Source organism: Leptidea sinapis, chromosome 13 (genome assembly GCF_905404315.1).
Source record: "Leptidea sinapis chromosome 13, ilLepSina1.1, whole genome shotgun sequence".
Classification (NCBI taxonomy): Eukaryota; Metazoa; Arthropoda; class Insecta; order Lepidoptera; family Pieridae; genus Leptidea; species Leptidea sinapis.
In genome coordinates, this window is record NC_066277.1 from 4,892,324 (window position 1) to 4,907,260 (window position 14,937).

The 14,937-nt window shown below is 34.7% G+C and overlaps 1 protein-coding gene across 2 annotated transcripts in view; it reads right to left on the reverse strand.

The window, feature by feature from the left end:
- Window positions 1-2,990: 2,990 nt before the first annotated feature.
- LOC126967392 (ras-like protein family member 10B) overlaps window positions 2,991-14,937 on the reverse strand; it is a 55,334-nt gene continuing 43,387 nt past the window's right edge. For both annotated transcript variants that reach the window (XM_050811836.1, XM_050811835.1), the window contains exons 2-3: window positions 11,368-11,513; window positions 2,991-9,540 (exon numbers count right to left, since the gene is read on the reverse strand). In XM_050811836.1, coding sequence (XP_050667793.1) covers window positions 8,920-9,540; window positions 11,368-11,513 — 767 coding nt within the window. In that variant the 3' untranslated portion in view covers window positions 2,991-8,919. The remainder of the gene's footprint in view (window positions 9,541-11,367; window positions 11,514-14,937) is intronic.

Consider the following 14,937-nt stretch of genomic DNA (forward strand, 5'->3'; position numbering starts at 1 on the left):
GAGCAGGTTGGACTATCAATGAATACATAGGAAACAAAGGTATCTAATACACTATTTACACGAAAGTTCCTATTAAACCTAATAACGCCTATGAATTGGTATATGTAGAGGAATATACATACCTTGGCCAAATAATCAACTTCTAAACTGAATACAAAAGAAATAAACAATAGAATAACTATAGGATGGAAGAGATATTGGGCCCTGAAAGATGTCGTGAAAAACCCGCATATACCATCATAGAAGGAAGAAAGAAAATATTTAATACTTGTGTTCTACCCAGTAGGACTTACGAGTGCCAGACTTGGAGTTCCAGAAACAAAAATATCAAAGCGCTGGAAACCTGCCAACACAGAATGGAACGAAGTATACTTAACATAAAACTGAAACATAAAATAAGCTGGCAACAATAAGAAAACGAACCAATGTCATAGATATAAAATATCATATCAAAGAACTGAAATGAAAATGGGCTGGACACATGATAAGAAGTAAGACTGAGAAATGGACTTAAGAAGTGACAGAATTTCTGGTATTATATTTTTGAAGATATAATACCAGAAATAAAGGAAGACAGGATCGAAGATGGGAAGATGATATTCAAAAGGTAGCAGGTACGACTTGGATGAGGACAGAAAGAGATTATTGTGGAGAAATCTTGGGGAGGCCTATGCTGAAACGCAAAACAATCTAGAAACCGGTGTCTAATATAGTAAATTATTACATAAGTACTTTAATATAATCAAATTAAAATAGTAGATTTAAGATTAGAAATGTAACTGCAATTATTTATAGATTGTTAATAAAGGCTTTTATTATTATTATTATTATAAGCTACACATCAATCGTTTTGTACGTGGACGGCGCCTACTCGAGTCGCTTTTGGAAATAACTTTTAATTAAATTGCGGCGAGACCGTTGAGGTGAGGTGTTTTAAATGCCTTTGATCGGGACACACTCGTGCCAATTGCACGAGCCTCTTTGAGTGCAGTGGACTCTGCTTCAAAGGAGTAAGACCATTGCCACTGTCAACAGATATTTTAAGTTGATTGTTGATATTGGTTGTCCCTGTTGCCACCGTTGTAACCGTTGTCACCGTTGTCACCGTTGTCACCGTTGTCACCGTTGTCACCGTTGTCACCGATGTCACCGTTGTCACCGTTGTCACCGTTGTCACCGTTGTCACTGCACTTGCACTTGCATTTGAAACATGAAAAAAAAACACTCTTGGACAGCTGTTTTAAGTTAGCGGACCATTATGAATAAGGGGTAAATAGTTTGTGTAAATAATGACATGCCGGCTCCTTACCATTTGATTCATTCTCTAACCGCAGAAAATTAGGTACACAGAAACCACAGTAGCTTTGCCAACCTTAATGTTCCTCACTTTAAAAAAACCGGAAGGCGGAGGTCTTACAATAGTTTGGTGTTACGTGGAAGACCTGATTCTGGCAATGGCCGCTCGGGATTGTTGGTAAACCAACAATCTGTTTGACCTTCCGGAACTGCTCGTCACTGAGACTTTCAGTGTTTCAATGCCTTTGGCGCCCTTTAAATCGCAACTCAAATAGTGCTTCCACACTGGTACTACTTGGGAAAAGGCACTGCTGTGGCTGGCATTCTGTGCTGGTAGCTATATACTGGTAAATTGTTATATTCAAATACTTTTTCTACAAGTAATGTTTAATTTACAGACTTGTCATTACATCAAAACAGAATCGTTGGTTGTAGTTAATTTGGTTCAAAGAGTGGTGGAATTTATAATGGACTGTAAATTGCGGTATTAAGTTAAGGCGTGAACACAAGGATGGATCAAAGGAAAAGCACACTAACCTCTAATATCACAGGCGTTGCAGATGGCATGCTCGTGCGCAGATGAAGCTTGTATCGTCTCTTGTCACTTCACAACACTATAGGTACCTATATATTAGTCGAATGACTACTACTGTGACTTAATGTATATAAAGAGTTAACCACGTGATTGGTGATCCACGCAGCGATGATCCAGTTGATTGCGGTGCGGTGAGCGAGCGATCCCTAGCGATTCACTAAAGCTCCTGCGTATATAAGACAGCCGAACGTAACCGGACGGGCGATCACGCCACGTTGATTGGCACTCGTTGCATTGAATATTATTAGTTGCATAAATCGATATAAACAATTTGTTGTGTTTTAAAGAGATAACCCTCACTTCTTGCATTAGTTACACAAATAAAACTGAAACCACAATTTAATGAACGATGCGGGACTTGAACCCGCTACCTCTCAGGTTCCGTGCGTGTTTCAAAGTTTTAAAGTAAAACAAATTGTTTAGATTTTCAAGAGCGACATCTCAAGTCAATTTCCTAATATGTTATAAATATTAGGGTTGAGCAGGTTATCAACTATAAAGTAGATCTCGTAGATGAAGCCACAACCTGAGAGTTGAACAAAGTATACAAGATTATACAATGATGATGCGTCACTCGAACGGTTGCCTCAGTTGGAAAGAGCGCTCGCACGGAACGTAGAGGTGGCGGGTTCGAGTCCCGCATCGTTCATAAAATTTTGTTTTCAGTTTTATTTGTGAAAATCGATATAATTAATATAGAGCGCGCTTGCTTAAAGGAAAATATAAATGGATAGAAATATTAGTTAATGGGCGCGAACACTCAGTACAGGAGTCAGAATAGCTCTTCGTATTTTGATTACCCGCTTGTTCTTCAATAGATTTTTTTTACTACAAGAATTAATGCGTTACATGAGGCCAAGACGTGCAATCGCCGCTTCACAGTCACATTACAGATTACATCTTGTGTTGGTTTAACGCATCAGAATGTATTACATTTCTTTCCATTTATCACATATCTAGATAATTTTCTTTTTCGTTCGGAAAATTTAAAATGAAACATGAAAACATTGTGTTGACAACGTTTTATTGCGTGTAACAAATGTATATGTAATATTTACTAATTAAACATTAATTTTACAAAATTAAATTTATACATCTTATATTAGTGCAGGCTTGATTACTATAGAAGTTGACAACAAATTCACTAAAGTCCAAGAATTTAATAAACTGTTCACAAAACCTTAACCCTGACAAGACAATGAACCCATAGACAAAGAGGGTGTAAATACTACGTAATTGGAGGTGGGACTGCCCGAGTAAAAATTGAAATTTAGTTTAGTGTGAAACGTGCAGTCATTTTACATAAGTTTGATATAGTAGTAATTACAGTGTGGCGATTAGCGACGAAGTATATTCCGGCTAAGTTTGAAAGCGAACAGTTGCCTAGAACGTTGTGTATTTCGGCTTTCGCCGTTTTTTACAAGATTATATCCGTCATATGTCAATCTATCAATGACTGCACGTTTCATAAAATCGCGTGAAACGCTTTTTTCTTAGAGAGTTTCGCTAGGCTGCCCACAAATTTTTTTATGGGTGACATAACAACAAGCATACAATTGTGAAACTTGATTGGTATGAGTAACTCCAGAGGAATCGCGAGAGCGTCGCCTACCTTAAAAAGCGTCAAATAAACATATATAATATGATATCGAAAATACATCGATTCATGGCGGGCGAGGAATGAACCGGAGTAACCGTGATAAGAATCAACGGTTTTACATATATCCCCACCGACGCCACAGAGCGCATTAGTAACACAAATGTGGAAAATATATAACAAAAATTCACTTAAATCATAATACATAAATGTTAACTTATTAATTAACACGGCTTTACTCACTTTATTAGTATGGGCACCGACATGTATTTTTTTATGAAGATATGTAAAAAAAATATGAAATTATAGTTTCGGACCATTCGGAGGTCCTTCATCAGGGTGAGTGTAGTGGTTTCGCGATAACGTCCCGACTCTTACTGTGGACTTGTGCTCGTATTGCGCGGCTGGACAGATCGGGGAGCGCGGGTGGCGCCAGTAGTGATGACGAGCACGGCTGACAATTTATCACTATTGGCTTCCACGGGTGCACAAAATGTACTCTATGTCAAAATGTCCACTACGTGATCACAGGCACTGTGGGTCTGGTCTTATTGCGAGATTTTTATTGAAATAAGGGACGAACGAGCAGGACGTTCAGTTGATGGAAATTGATACGCCTTGCCCATTACAATGCAGTTCCACTCAGGCGTCTTAAAAAACCCATATATTATGAGCGGCACTACAAATGCGCTTGTCATCTTGAGACAAGATGTTAAGTCTCATTTTCCATATCCCAGTATTTTAACTAGCTACGGCGCTCTTCAGACCGAAATACAATAATGTTAACACATTACTGCTTCACGGCAGAAATACGCACCATTGTGGTACCCATAATCTAGCCGGTATCCTGTGCAAAGGAGCCACCCACTGGTATTGCTAAATGCGTTTAACAACACTGTTACAGTTAGGTGGCAGAGCCCAACCCTTGTCTCTATTAAAATTGATCCAAAAACCCCACCACCCTGTCCAGCCGCGCACTACGAGCACGATTCCGCAATATGAGACGGGACTTTATCGCGAACCCAGTACAATCACCCTGAAGAAGGACCTCCGAATGGTCCAATACTAGTTGGTTCCCACACCGATAAATCGTGAGTAAAGACGTATAAATAAATAAGTTAACAATGTAAATCTTAATAATTTAATAACTAAAATGTTTTTTAAAAAATTGTTGAGTATCCTTCCTAACAACGGGGTGAATATTCAAATTCAATTTGTACCAAAATCCCCTCTAGTCATAAATTTTAGCGCCTCACGACTACAACACGTACTATTCGTAAGCGTAGAAACCTTCAGGCTTTAATTGTTTTGTACGAAACACTTATAATCGATCTATTCATATAATGCAATCGTCAAAATGAGGCGTTTCTACATTAAATATTTTATCAATCTTTTTACAACTTTTGCCTCTTTGTTTGTGCACGCTAAGCTCAATTACCGCTAGACCGATTCTAATACCCTTTTCATTGATGTATTGTGGCAAGATTCTCGTCACATTTAGTGTTTGTTTAATTCCAATACATTCACAAACAAGTTTATGGTAATGGGTGTCGGCATTAATGATAAAATACCTGTTTGCCTGCAAGAATTGCTCTTTGATAGATTTGAATCGGTAATCAAGAACATTTCAATTAAAAGGGCTAATAATACTGTGAACAGTACTGTAAATGATTACTGGAATGTTAAAAGCGCTTGGTCGCTTAGCGAAACACAAAGTGCAAAACTTACTATTCAAAACTGACTACTTATTCGATTGACATTAACAATAATGATATAAGTAGTTTAATTTTGATATAATTTTGTTTAAAAAGACTTGACAAGTATGAGTGTATTTAAATACCCAAGTGCTTGGCTTGCGTAATTAATAACACGTACAGTATATGATACTACTGATACTAATAGCATTTCACACCAACCAATCCATTCTTCACAGTCTAGGTGTAAACACCAGGCTATGATCCATCTGCCACCTCAAAATCTTAGAGTTCTTTAGACATATCGCCAGAAAAGATGGCCACAACCTCGAACAACTGATGGTTACTGGGAAGGTAGACGGACGACGCCCCTGAGAGATATTAGAGAGATAGTATGATTAAGAAATCCATTTATTTTATAGTAACTTACATATCACACAAACGTTTTTAACAATTCTTTTATATTTCTTAATACATTATATTTTGTCTTGATCATTTACTGGGATCTTGTTGTAAAAGCCTATACATCGCCCCACAAAAGCCTTACTAACTCGACTGAGCCGAGTAGTAGGCATTATATGTTTATGTCTGTTTTGAGTGTTAACATTATGGTTATGACAGTTTCTAGCAAATTCACTTTTGTTTTTTTTCAACCATTTTCATCCTACCCTCATTTATTTACAGGAGTTATAAGAAAAATAGTTATTAAGACGTCCTAAGAGGAAGCACAGAGGTAGAAGCACAACACAGAGCACATGTTAACTCTAGCCTATAAAAAAAAAACAAATATTAATTATATTTACAAAAATACAATAATTACAGTTCTAAAACAACAACAATAAGAAACAGTTCTTATACAAAATTGCCATCAAATCAAATTACTTTAAAACGCTAAACTATTTTAAAATAATCTGTATGGTATGGTATCTCTGTCATATGTAACTTTTCACAACAATCTTATAATAAAAACATCGATACCTTACAAATAGTAAAAATAATATATCTTAGTATATTTTATTAAGATAGTAACAATAATTTTGATTTATGATGAGAAGTGGTAAGACGAGGAATACGGTTATGTTATGGTATAGTCACAGAACAGTAATGAATCTCTTCTGACTGTTCTGTGGTGTAAGCTTAGATCAAGGATTGGTCTCCGCTGTGTAGTCGCAACGTGCGGTAAGTAATACTACGCCCGAGTGGGCGTACTCGAGCCAGTCTTGAACAGTGTGACGTTGTCGTGCCACATGTTCTGTTAAACTTTGCTAATAATTGATACTACAATAGCCGGGATGCGTAGTAAAGCTTTGTAAAAATAATACTACAAGAAATAAGAAAGACACTGGGATCACGTATCATCAGTAAGTATTTTGTATTTTATTAATTTCAATGTAAACTAACACGAAGCGTATGAAAATGTGAAAGATGCCATTGAGTGTCAAGATGCCACGCACACAAGCACCAAATAGTTGCCGTAATAAAAAAGCTATTGTTCTTAGGTAGAGTGGTTAGGTATTGGTGAGACCAATCCTTAATCTAAGAATATGAGTGATAGAATCTACCCACTTCAATGCAAAATCGCTCAGGATTTTCAAAAATTCTGAGCAGCATAAGACGCTAAGATACCTGTATACGTTATAAATACAGTAAGTAAAAGATATTTGATCGTTAATGACGGATCAAGTATTGACACACCTTCTGGAACACGGACTAAGCTTTGAGTATTAGATAGTGATGACGAGACTATAAAAATTATATATTTTATATCTTTCAACGAAGTCACTGATCCACGACAGTTTTATTTTCAATATTTACATAATCCGACAACCTCACATACCATGTTTTGCATTTAGCTTAAAAACGTCAACAATTTTGCATGAAGCAAGATAAACGAACAATATTACAACAGCGAATTTGCATGATTATGACAAGAATTGACATTTTTCATATTACTTTATACATCACTAGCTGACCCGACAGACGTTGTTCTGTACATAATAAATAAGATACTATTTTTTATGAATTTTCCAATAATATTTAATAACATCAAGAATGATTTCGTAAAATATGCTCCCTGTTGTTATAATGAAACTGTTGCACAGCAGAACTGTCAAACAGTGCGTCAACAAATTCTCTCATAGAAAATATTCCCATACAAAACAATATATATATATATATAAATGGATTGCTGTTCGTTAGTCTCGCTAAAACTCGAGAACGGCTGGACCGATTTGGCAAATTTAGGTCTTGAATTATTTGTGGAAGTCCAGAGAAGGTTTAAAAGGTGAATAAATAGGAAAATGCTGCTAAATTAAATAAAAACAACAAATTTGTTTTTCCTTTGATGTGTCCATACATAATTTCTATGAGAGAATTTATTGACGCACAGTTTGACAGTTCTGCTGTGAAACAATTTCATTACGATAGCAGGGAGCATATTTTACGAAATAATTCTTGATGTTATGAAATATTATTGACAAATTCATAAAAAATAGTATTTTATTTATTATATACAGAACAACGTCTGTCGGGTCAACTAGTTAGAAATAAAAATACTTATGGGTCCCAAATCGAAATAAACACTATCCTACCACTCAAGTAGAACGAAACTGCACTCCATGAAGTAATCCCAATTAAAATCCGTAAATGAGTTAAAGAGTTCACAGGAACCAAACATCAGGACACTGAATTTATATATATTAAGATATACAACAATTTTGGAGCTGGCGAAGAAAACGACATTTTATTGTTACTAGTCAAAATACTTTCTTTATTCTGAAGTTAACCAGCAAACTGAATACAAAACTTAATTCATTTCCCAAGCAAACGGAGCAAAACGTGTAAAAATTGTATTCAAAGTTCGTGATAGTCATAAAAGTTTCATAAACACCTGTAATTATAATAAAGTTTCAATAGCTTAGAATAAGTGTTTTTGTTCGCCAGTAAAAAGTATTTTAAGTGTTTATTATAATATAAGAAGGGGGCAAACAGGCAAGAGGCTTACGTGGTGGGTTATGGTGAGGCATCCGCCAATTGTTAGCCTTTCAGGTAGGAGTATGCTATAAGCTTTAAGGTCCCTAAGTCGTTCATTGTCGGTCATTGATTCCACAAAATAGCTGAGTGAGGCAAGAAGTATGATTCAAAATGTCGTTAAATAGAAGTTCTCTTTATCAATATACATCTGCCAATCAAGGAATTAAGGTTACATTAATGAACCTGACGGGGCATTGATTCACTTCTATTGTTGACTACCCCGATAGCCCAGAGGCTAGTGACTCTGCCTACTGAGCTAGAGGTCCCGGGTTTGAATCCCGGTAGGTGCAAACATTTATATGATAATTACGAATGTTAGTTTCCGACTCATGCATATTTATATATGTATGTTTTAGTAAGTATATTTTAATAAATATATTGTTGTCTTGTACCCATAGGCTATGCCTAGTTTGGGGCAACATAATTTGTGTAAAAGTGTCTCAATATTTATTTATATTTAAAATAAGGGTTGTGATTGCAACTTTCCTCCTCGGTAGATTTCCCACTTAATATATTGGCGACCCACAAATAAACATACCAACAATAAAACAAAAACAATACTAACAAGTGCTTATAAAAACAATTTGTACAAAGTAACAAATATACAATATATGCTATAACAGTTTTGATTATTTCTATAGCTAATTATTATTATACGAGAATGATAATGTCCTGCTCAGATAATGTTTTAGCATCGAAATGTGCTAAGCAACCGCACAGCGACTCTCGTGTGTTTGCCCTCCCACCGCAGAATCTGATGGAGCTTCAGCGTTACGCCCACTGCTACTACCTTCCAAAGCATCAATCATTTCCATCAGCTCTTTAAACACAGCTATCACTCTCCAGTTGAACTTAGCTGAACACTCAATATACCCACACTTCCAATGTTTGCGAACTAAGTTCACGATATTACGTCGTTTCTCCCTCGAATCACCACAAGCACTTTCCGCCATTGCCAACTGTTGCAAACCACTCGAAGCAGAAGGTGTTGAACTGCATAACAAATCCTGTTTATTACCTACAACTAAGACAGGCACGTTTCTCATATCTCTGCTTTCTACCATTTGATCTCTCAAGGTCCTTATGTACTGGAATGTATCGACGTTTGATAAATCGAATACTAAAATGTAGGCGGTCGCATTACGGAGGCCATAAAAACGATAATGGGTCCATTCGTAGTAGGAATTTACGGGGAAGTAAGGAATCACTGGCACGTCTGTTATTTTGATCTCGTAAAGATGCTCATTGATGATTACGGATGGATAGAAAGTGTGTTTTCGTTCTGTTGGTAGATATTCTTCGGTGAAATCACTCCAGACAAATTGCTGAAAAACGAAATCATATTTAGCAACCTTCTCGAAAATTTATAACAATAATTGACATACTTCACTTCTTATACAAGCCCAGGCAAAGGCACCAAGCAACTATTAATATAATAAATATAATTAAAGTAGTCGTTGTAGTGTAAATATAGTTATAAGATTTGTTTTCTTTGAATAATAAATATATTTAATATAAAAAAAAAATATAATAAATAAATATGTAAGAATATATTATGTATAATAAATAAATGTGTAAGAAATAATAAATATACTTGTTCATAATAAAAGAATTATAAAAAAATAGTAATAAATTTAGATAAAACACTTTAAAAGGATAAAAATGCGTGTGATATAACTGTTTTTACTTTTACGCAAAATCTAATGTAAAAACAGTTACAATTACACGCGTTTTAATCCTTTATAAAGTGTTTTATTTAATTAATAAAAATAAGGGTTGATTTTTTAAAATTATTTATTTTTAATTTAATAAGTACACTTTTAACTTATTGATATATCTTGCCAAACTTTAACAGTTTGTTGGCATGTTAATGCGCTTAAAAAACATATAATTATGTGTACATACTTAACCACTACTTACTTTAAACTAAATCAATTTACCTATGCTATCCTAAATTAGCATATAGCTTTGTTGAGTAACATTCAACAACAGTTAGTGAGAGTTATTCAAGAGCGCATATTTTTCATATTAAATTTAACAGCATTTTTATATAGTTTGGGAACACTCCTCAGCCACGCTATCTCGTTGTAAATTTAACTGAGATAAATTTCTCTTATCATAAGATCATATTTTTAGATCACTTGAAATTAAAACATAAAAGTATAAATCGAATTCTGACAAAATAATCAGATTCTCTTGAATAAATAAAATAGGGAAATCTAATTCAACTCATGATATTGGAAATAAATTATCATGAAAGCTTCGCAAATACAGCGCTATAATACAAAAGTAAATTAAAGAGGATATGTTCGTAAATTAGATTCGGCTTGTTTTCCTTGTTCGTAATATATGGAGGTTCCTGCTTACTCAAGCGTTATTTTGGCAAAATTTGTTTTGTAACTTAGCCCAACTCCATTTTAGTTTCAAATAGAATTATCTGACCTGTGTAACAATGACAGTTTGGTTTGTAGCCAAGTATAAATAGGAAATAGTACACACTCAATATGTAAATCAGCACTTTGATCCCAAATTTGGGGGATTATTTCTTCAGGTGTAGTAAACCTATTTTGTTTTATGAATATAAGAACGACAGGAGCAGGACGTTCAGCTTTTTAATTTATTTATGGGAAACAAATTGTGTTTTAAACATTTACAAAAATATATATAGAATTGTACACACATCAATAAAGTTTCAACTAATATAAATCATGTGGTGTTTTATATGTATGATAATTGATACCTATTACAATGCAGTGCCGCTCAGGATTCTTGAAAAATGCAAAAATTCTGTGCGACACTACGATTGCGCTTGTCACCTTGATACATAAGATGTGAAGTCTCATTTGCCCAGTAATTTCAATAGCTACGGTGCCTTTCAGACCAAAACACAGTGATGTTTATACTTTGACTTATACACTGACGACAGAAATAGGCGCCGTTGTGGTACCCATAATCTAGCCAGCATCCTGTGCAAAGACCCTTCCACTGGTAAAACTTTTGTACTATTTCCTTTTGAAATCTGCTGAGTTGGCATTTGTATTCGTGGCTCATCATATAACATTGTGGAACTTGACACATTAGAAATCGGTGGAACTAAATATATTGAGCTCTATTTCCAAAGATTCGATTTCACAAAAAGTTACAGTGAATACCTGAATAATACTGGTTTTTCCTACTGCAGGTGCACCAAGCAACACAACCTTCACAAGATCTAGGCTGTCTGGGCTGGGTTCTATACTAGGTGCTCCACTTACTGTCAACGTGCCTCCTCCACGCTCTAAATAATCCAAATCCAATTCTGAAACAAATTTGGTAATTTAGAGTAATATTAAACCACATGGTGATTTGAGTCGAGGAATATCCTCGTGAATAATAAATAGTAGTTAAAAATACTGAAAAACACGCTGTATAAAAATGCATTTTTTTAAAGTATTATTTGCATTGTTGAATTAAAAATTCTCTTTGGTAAGTATTCGAAAATTTCCTAATATTAGATAAATCGTTTAAAGACCATGGTTGCAATTTAAAATTAACATCAATTCCTGCCTTATATAGACGATAGATGAAAATTATATTATAAATTAACGAAAACATTTTTTTTTGCAAATTGATAAATGGAATAATTTTATCAAATTAATGAACTGTCATCGGTCCTCGAGAAATCTACGAAGTATGAGCGAAATCTGCGGGCCTACCATTAACTCTTATTGCAATTCAATTGACAACCTAAAATTAACTGCTTTGCTATTTCGTACCATGACGTGATTAGAGCTATCTTATTTAGGTTGGCGTCAAATCAACTGATTAAATCGCAATGATGTCAATTGAACGTCAAAAATGATATCAATTGAATCGCAAACTGATTTAGTTCGTTCATTCATTCGTACCATGAGGTAATATTTCAACCTAAACTAGATAGCTTACGTGTCAATGTGAGCGATTCGAAAAAAGTTGCTCCTTCCTTAGAATAAAGTGAATCGTGTTGTTAATAACTTTTAAGAAATAGTGAAAACATAGAAAAGAAAAATTTTATTGATTAAAGATGAGATGAGAATACTTTATTGGACTTTTTTGTAAAACAAAATACTGAAAATAAATACCAAAAATGAAAATACTAAAGACGAGGCAGTAAGGGCCCGGGCTATAGCCTGTTCGCTAGAACGAATTAAAAAAAATGTACGCTGCGGTCCTGTCAAATCAATCAATGAAGGTGCGTTCATAACTCCTTATTTTTACGAAATCACCTAAGCAAACATTTAATTTGTAATTCAAAGAACAATATTTATTTATATTACTATTATTTAATAAGTACGAAAAAGGGCTTAATGGTTTATAATTTGACGTTATAAAGCGCAATTTTAAAATGTATTTTTAGTATTTTCTACGTAAAAAAAAAACCGCTAAAATCATATAATTTAAGGTTTCAAAACGGATATGGTTCGAGTAAGAGAGACAAACTTATGCAACGACTGTAGAGCGTCATATCTTTCTCTCGCAACAAATTTATTTCGTTCATTCTTCATAAGCGATCCAAGCGCCATTCAGGAAAAGGCACTTCATGGTACGAATTTTAGTGATTCAATTTAGGTACCTAAAGTTAACTGCATCGGAATCGCATCGCTTATTAAAAGTTGATCGTTGCCCACTCGCCGTTTAAAGTGAGTCAAAATCGCGCCATAGTCAAAACATACATAAAGGTGAATAAAAAGCTTGTAAAAAGAATGTGACAGTTGATGTAAATTGGGCGCTTGCTATTCGATTCTCCGGTAACTTGAAGAAGACAAAATTCGCAATACTTCTCACCAGTAACTGCTTTAGTGCACTGTTTCGAAAAAACAGCTATAATTTTTTATTAACCTGAATCTGACCAAGAAAAACATGTGTAGGCAACTTGTTCTCTTCAAAGACCCATTACGTAGATTACTGCTTCGCTAGAGGATCGTAGCTGTAGATTCAGATTTGTCAGTCCTAAAGGTGTATGTTAACACCAGGAAAACATAAAACTTATAATGCCTACTACTTGGCTAAGTCGAGTTAGTAAGTCTTTTATGGGGCGATGTATATGTATTTACAACAAGATCCCAGAAAAAGTTCAAAACAAATGTATAAAGGGATGTTACGATAATTTAAATGACTTTCTTAATGATAACACATATTGGGAATAGAGCCCATCTAAGGCTATTAAATAATAAGTTTAATTGTACGATATTACTTTGTAATCATATTTTTTATGAAAAAAAAAGAAGCATGCTGAGTTAGTTGCGCCCGTTCTTCTCAGGTCTGAGGCACACTTTTTGACTTTTAATAAGTGATACCACATTTTACATATTATTGATAATATTTGAATTTGAATATGTAATAGGACGTTTTGTGAAAATCCTTATTTGAAATTTTCCGGCAAAAATTTTCACCAAAGACCAAAAATCATGGGATTTTTGGTCTTTGGTGAAAGAATTAGGTATCCATCCCAAATCAGACATCCTTGCTTTAAGGTATTCATGTAGGAAGGTGGAAAAAGCATTATATTTAACCTGATTCCCAATATAGAATACCTCATCTACCCTGACGGCGGGATGCAAAGACATAGATTAAATTCTGCCGAGCGTGTTTAAAATCACTAAATCAGTAAATTACTATTTTTATTGCAGGAACAACGTCCCAAAAAGCAGCATGTAAATTTTCATGAGATTCAAAAATTGCTCTCGTGTGAAACATACAACTTTTCACCTCGACTAGCGAGAAAAGTGCTATATATATATAGTTATGTTATATGTATATATATAAGAGATTTCCACGTATATAATCACTCATCATGATATCTCTGCGAAAAGCGTTTTTGCTGCGAGTATTCACGTAGCAATAGCGCCCTTTTCGTGCTGGAGAGGTGAAAAGAGTATTTTCTCTGTATGTAATAATTTTTAGAACAACTCAGATAGGGACTTTTCTCAATATATCTTTCAACCGAAAAAAATATGCTTTTATAAGGAATAGCGTGGATTTCGCGGCCTGTTAACGAACTTCCAATAGCCATAATTTTCAAATACGTGAACCCTACGAAGTGCCTGAAAGTCCTTCTGATAACGCCCTATTTATATTACAATATTGAGTTAAGTTAACTTTATAATACGTCGGGAAAAAGTCTCGTTTTTGTTTTTTTATAAACTTGTGATAAAATCTCTTTTGCTGTATTATGCCACTCTTTAAAAGTAATAAATCTGATGATAAGCCGTGTACTCATCTACGATTATTTATTGAGACGTAATAAAACCGAGGAAGATATTAATAACTGGTTATGACATGTAGACCATATATGACAAGAAAGTCTGGAAATGATCAGGGTCAAAGCTAGACGAGCCTTCAGAGATTTTGGCAAGTCCCGGACTTACAGTCGCAATAAGACGATGCTGTGTTTATGGTGCGATTGAAAGGGTATGGGTAAATCAAATAAAATAAAATAACAAAAATATTTTATTGCGTAGGTAAATGGCATGTTAGTGTTGAAGGTCTCCAGGAAGGGATTAATGAAAAATGAAGAACTACTTTAACTGTAAATTAACTATTTATTAAAAGGCTCTAAATAAAATTACATCTGAGACTGTGAGACGCTGTGGAACAGGGTGGGAAGAAAAAGGCGGTCTGTCAAACACATGAAATTTTGTCATACAGATTATTATTAAGTGAGATTTCCTTAGAGAAGAACGAACAAGAAACTCTAACGTTGC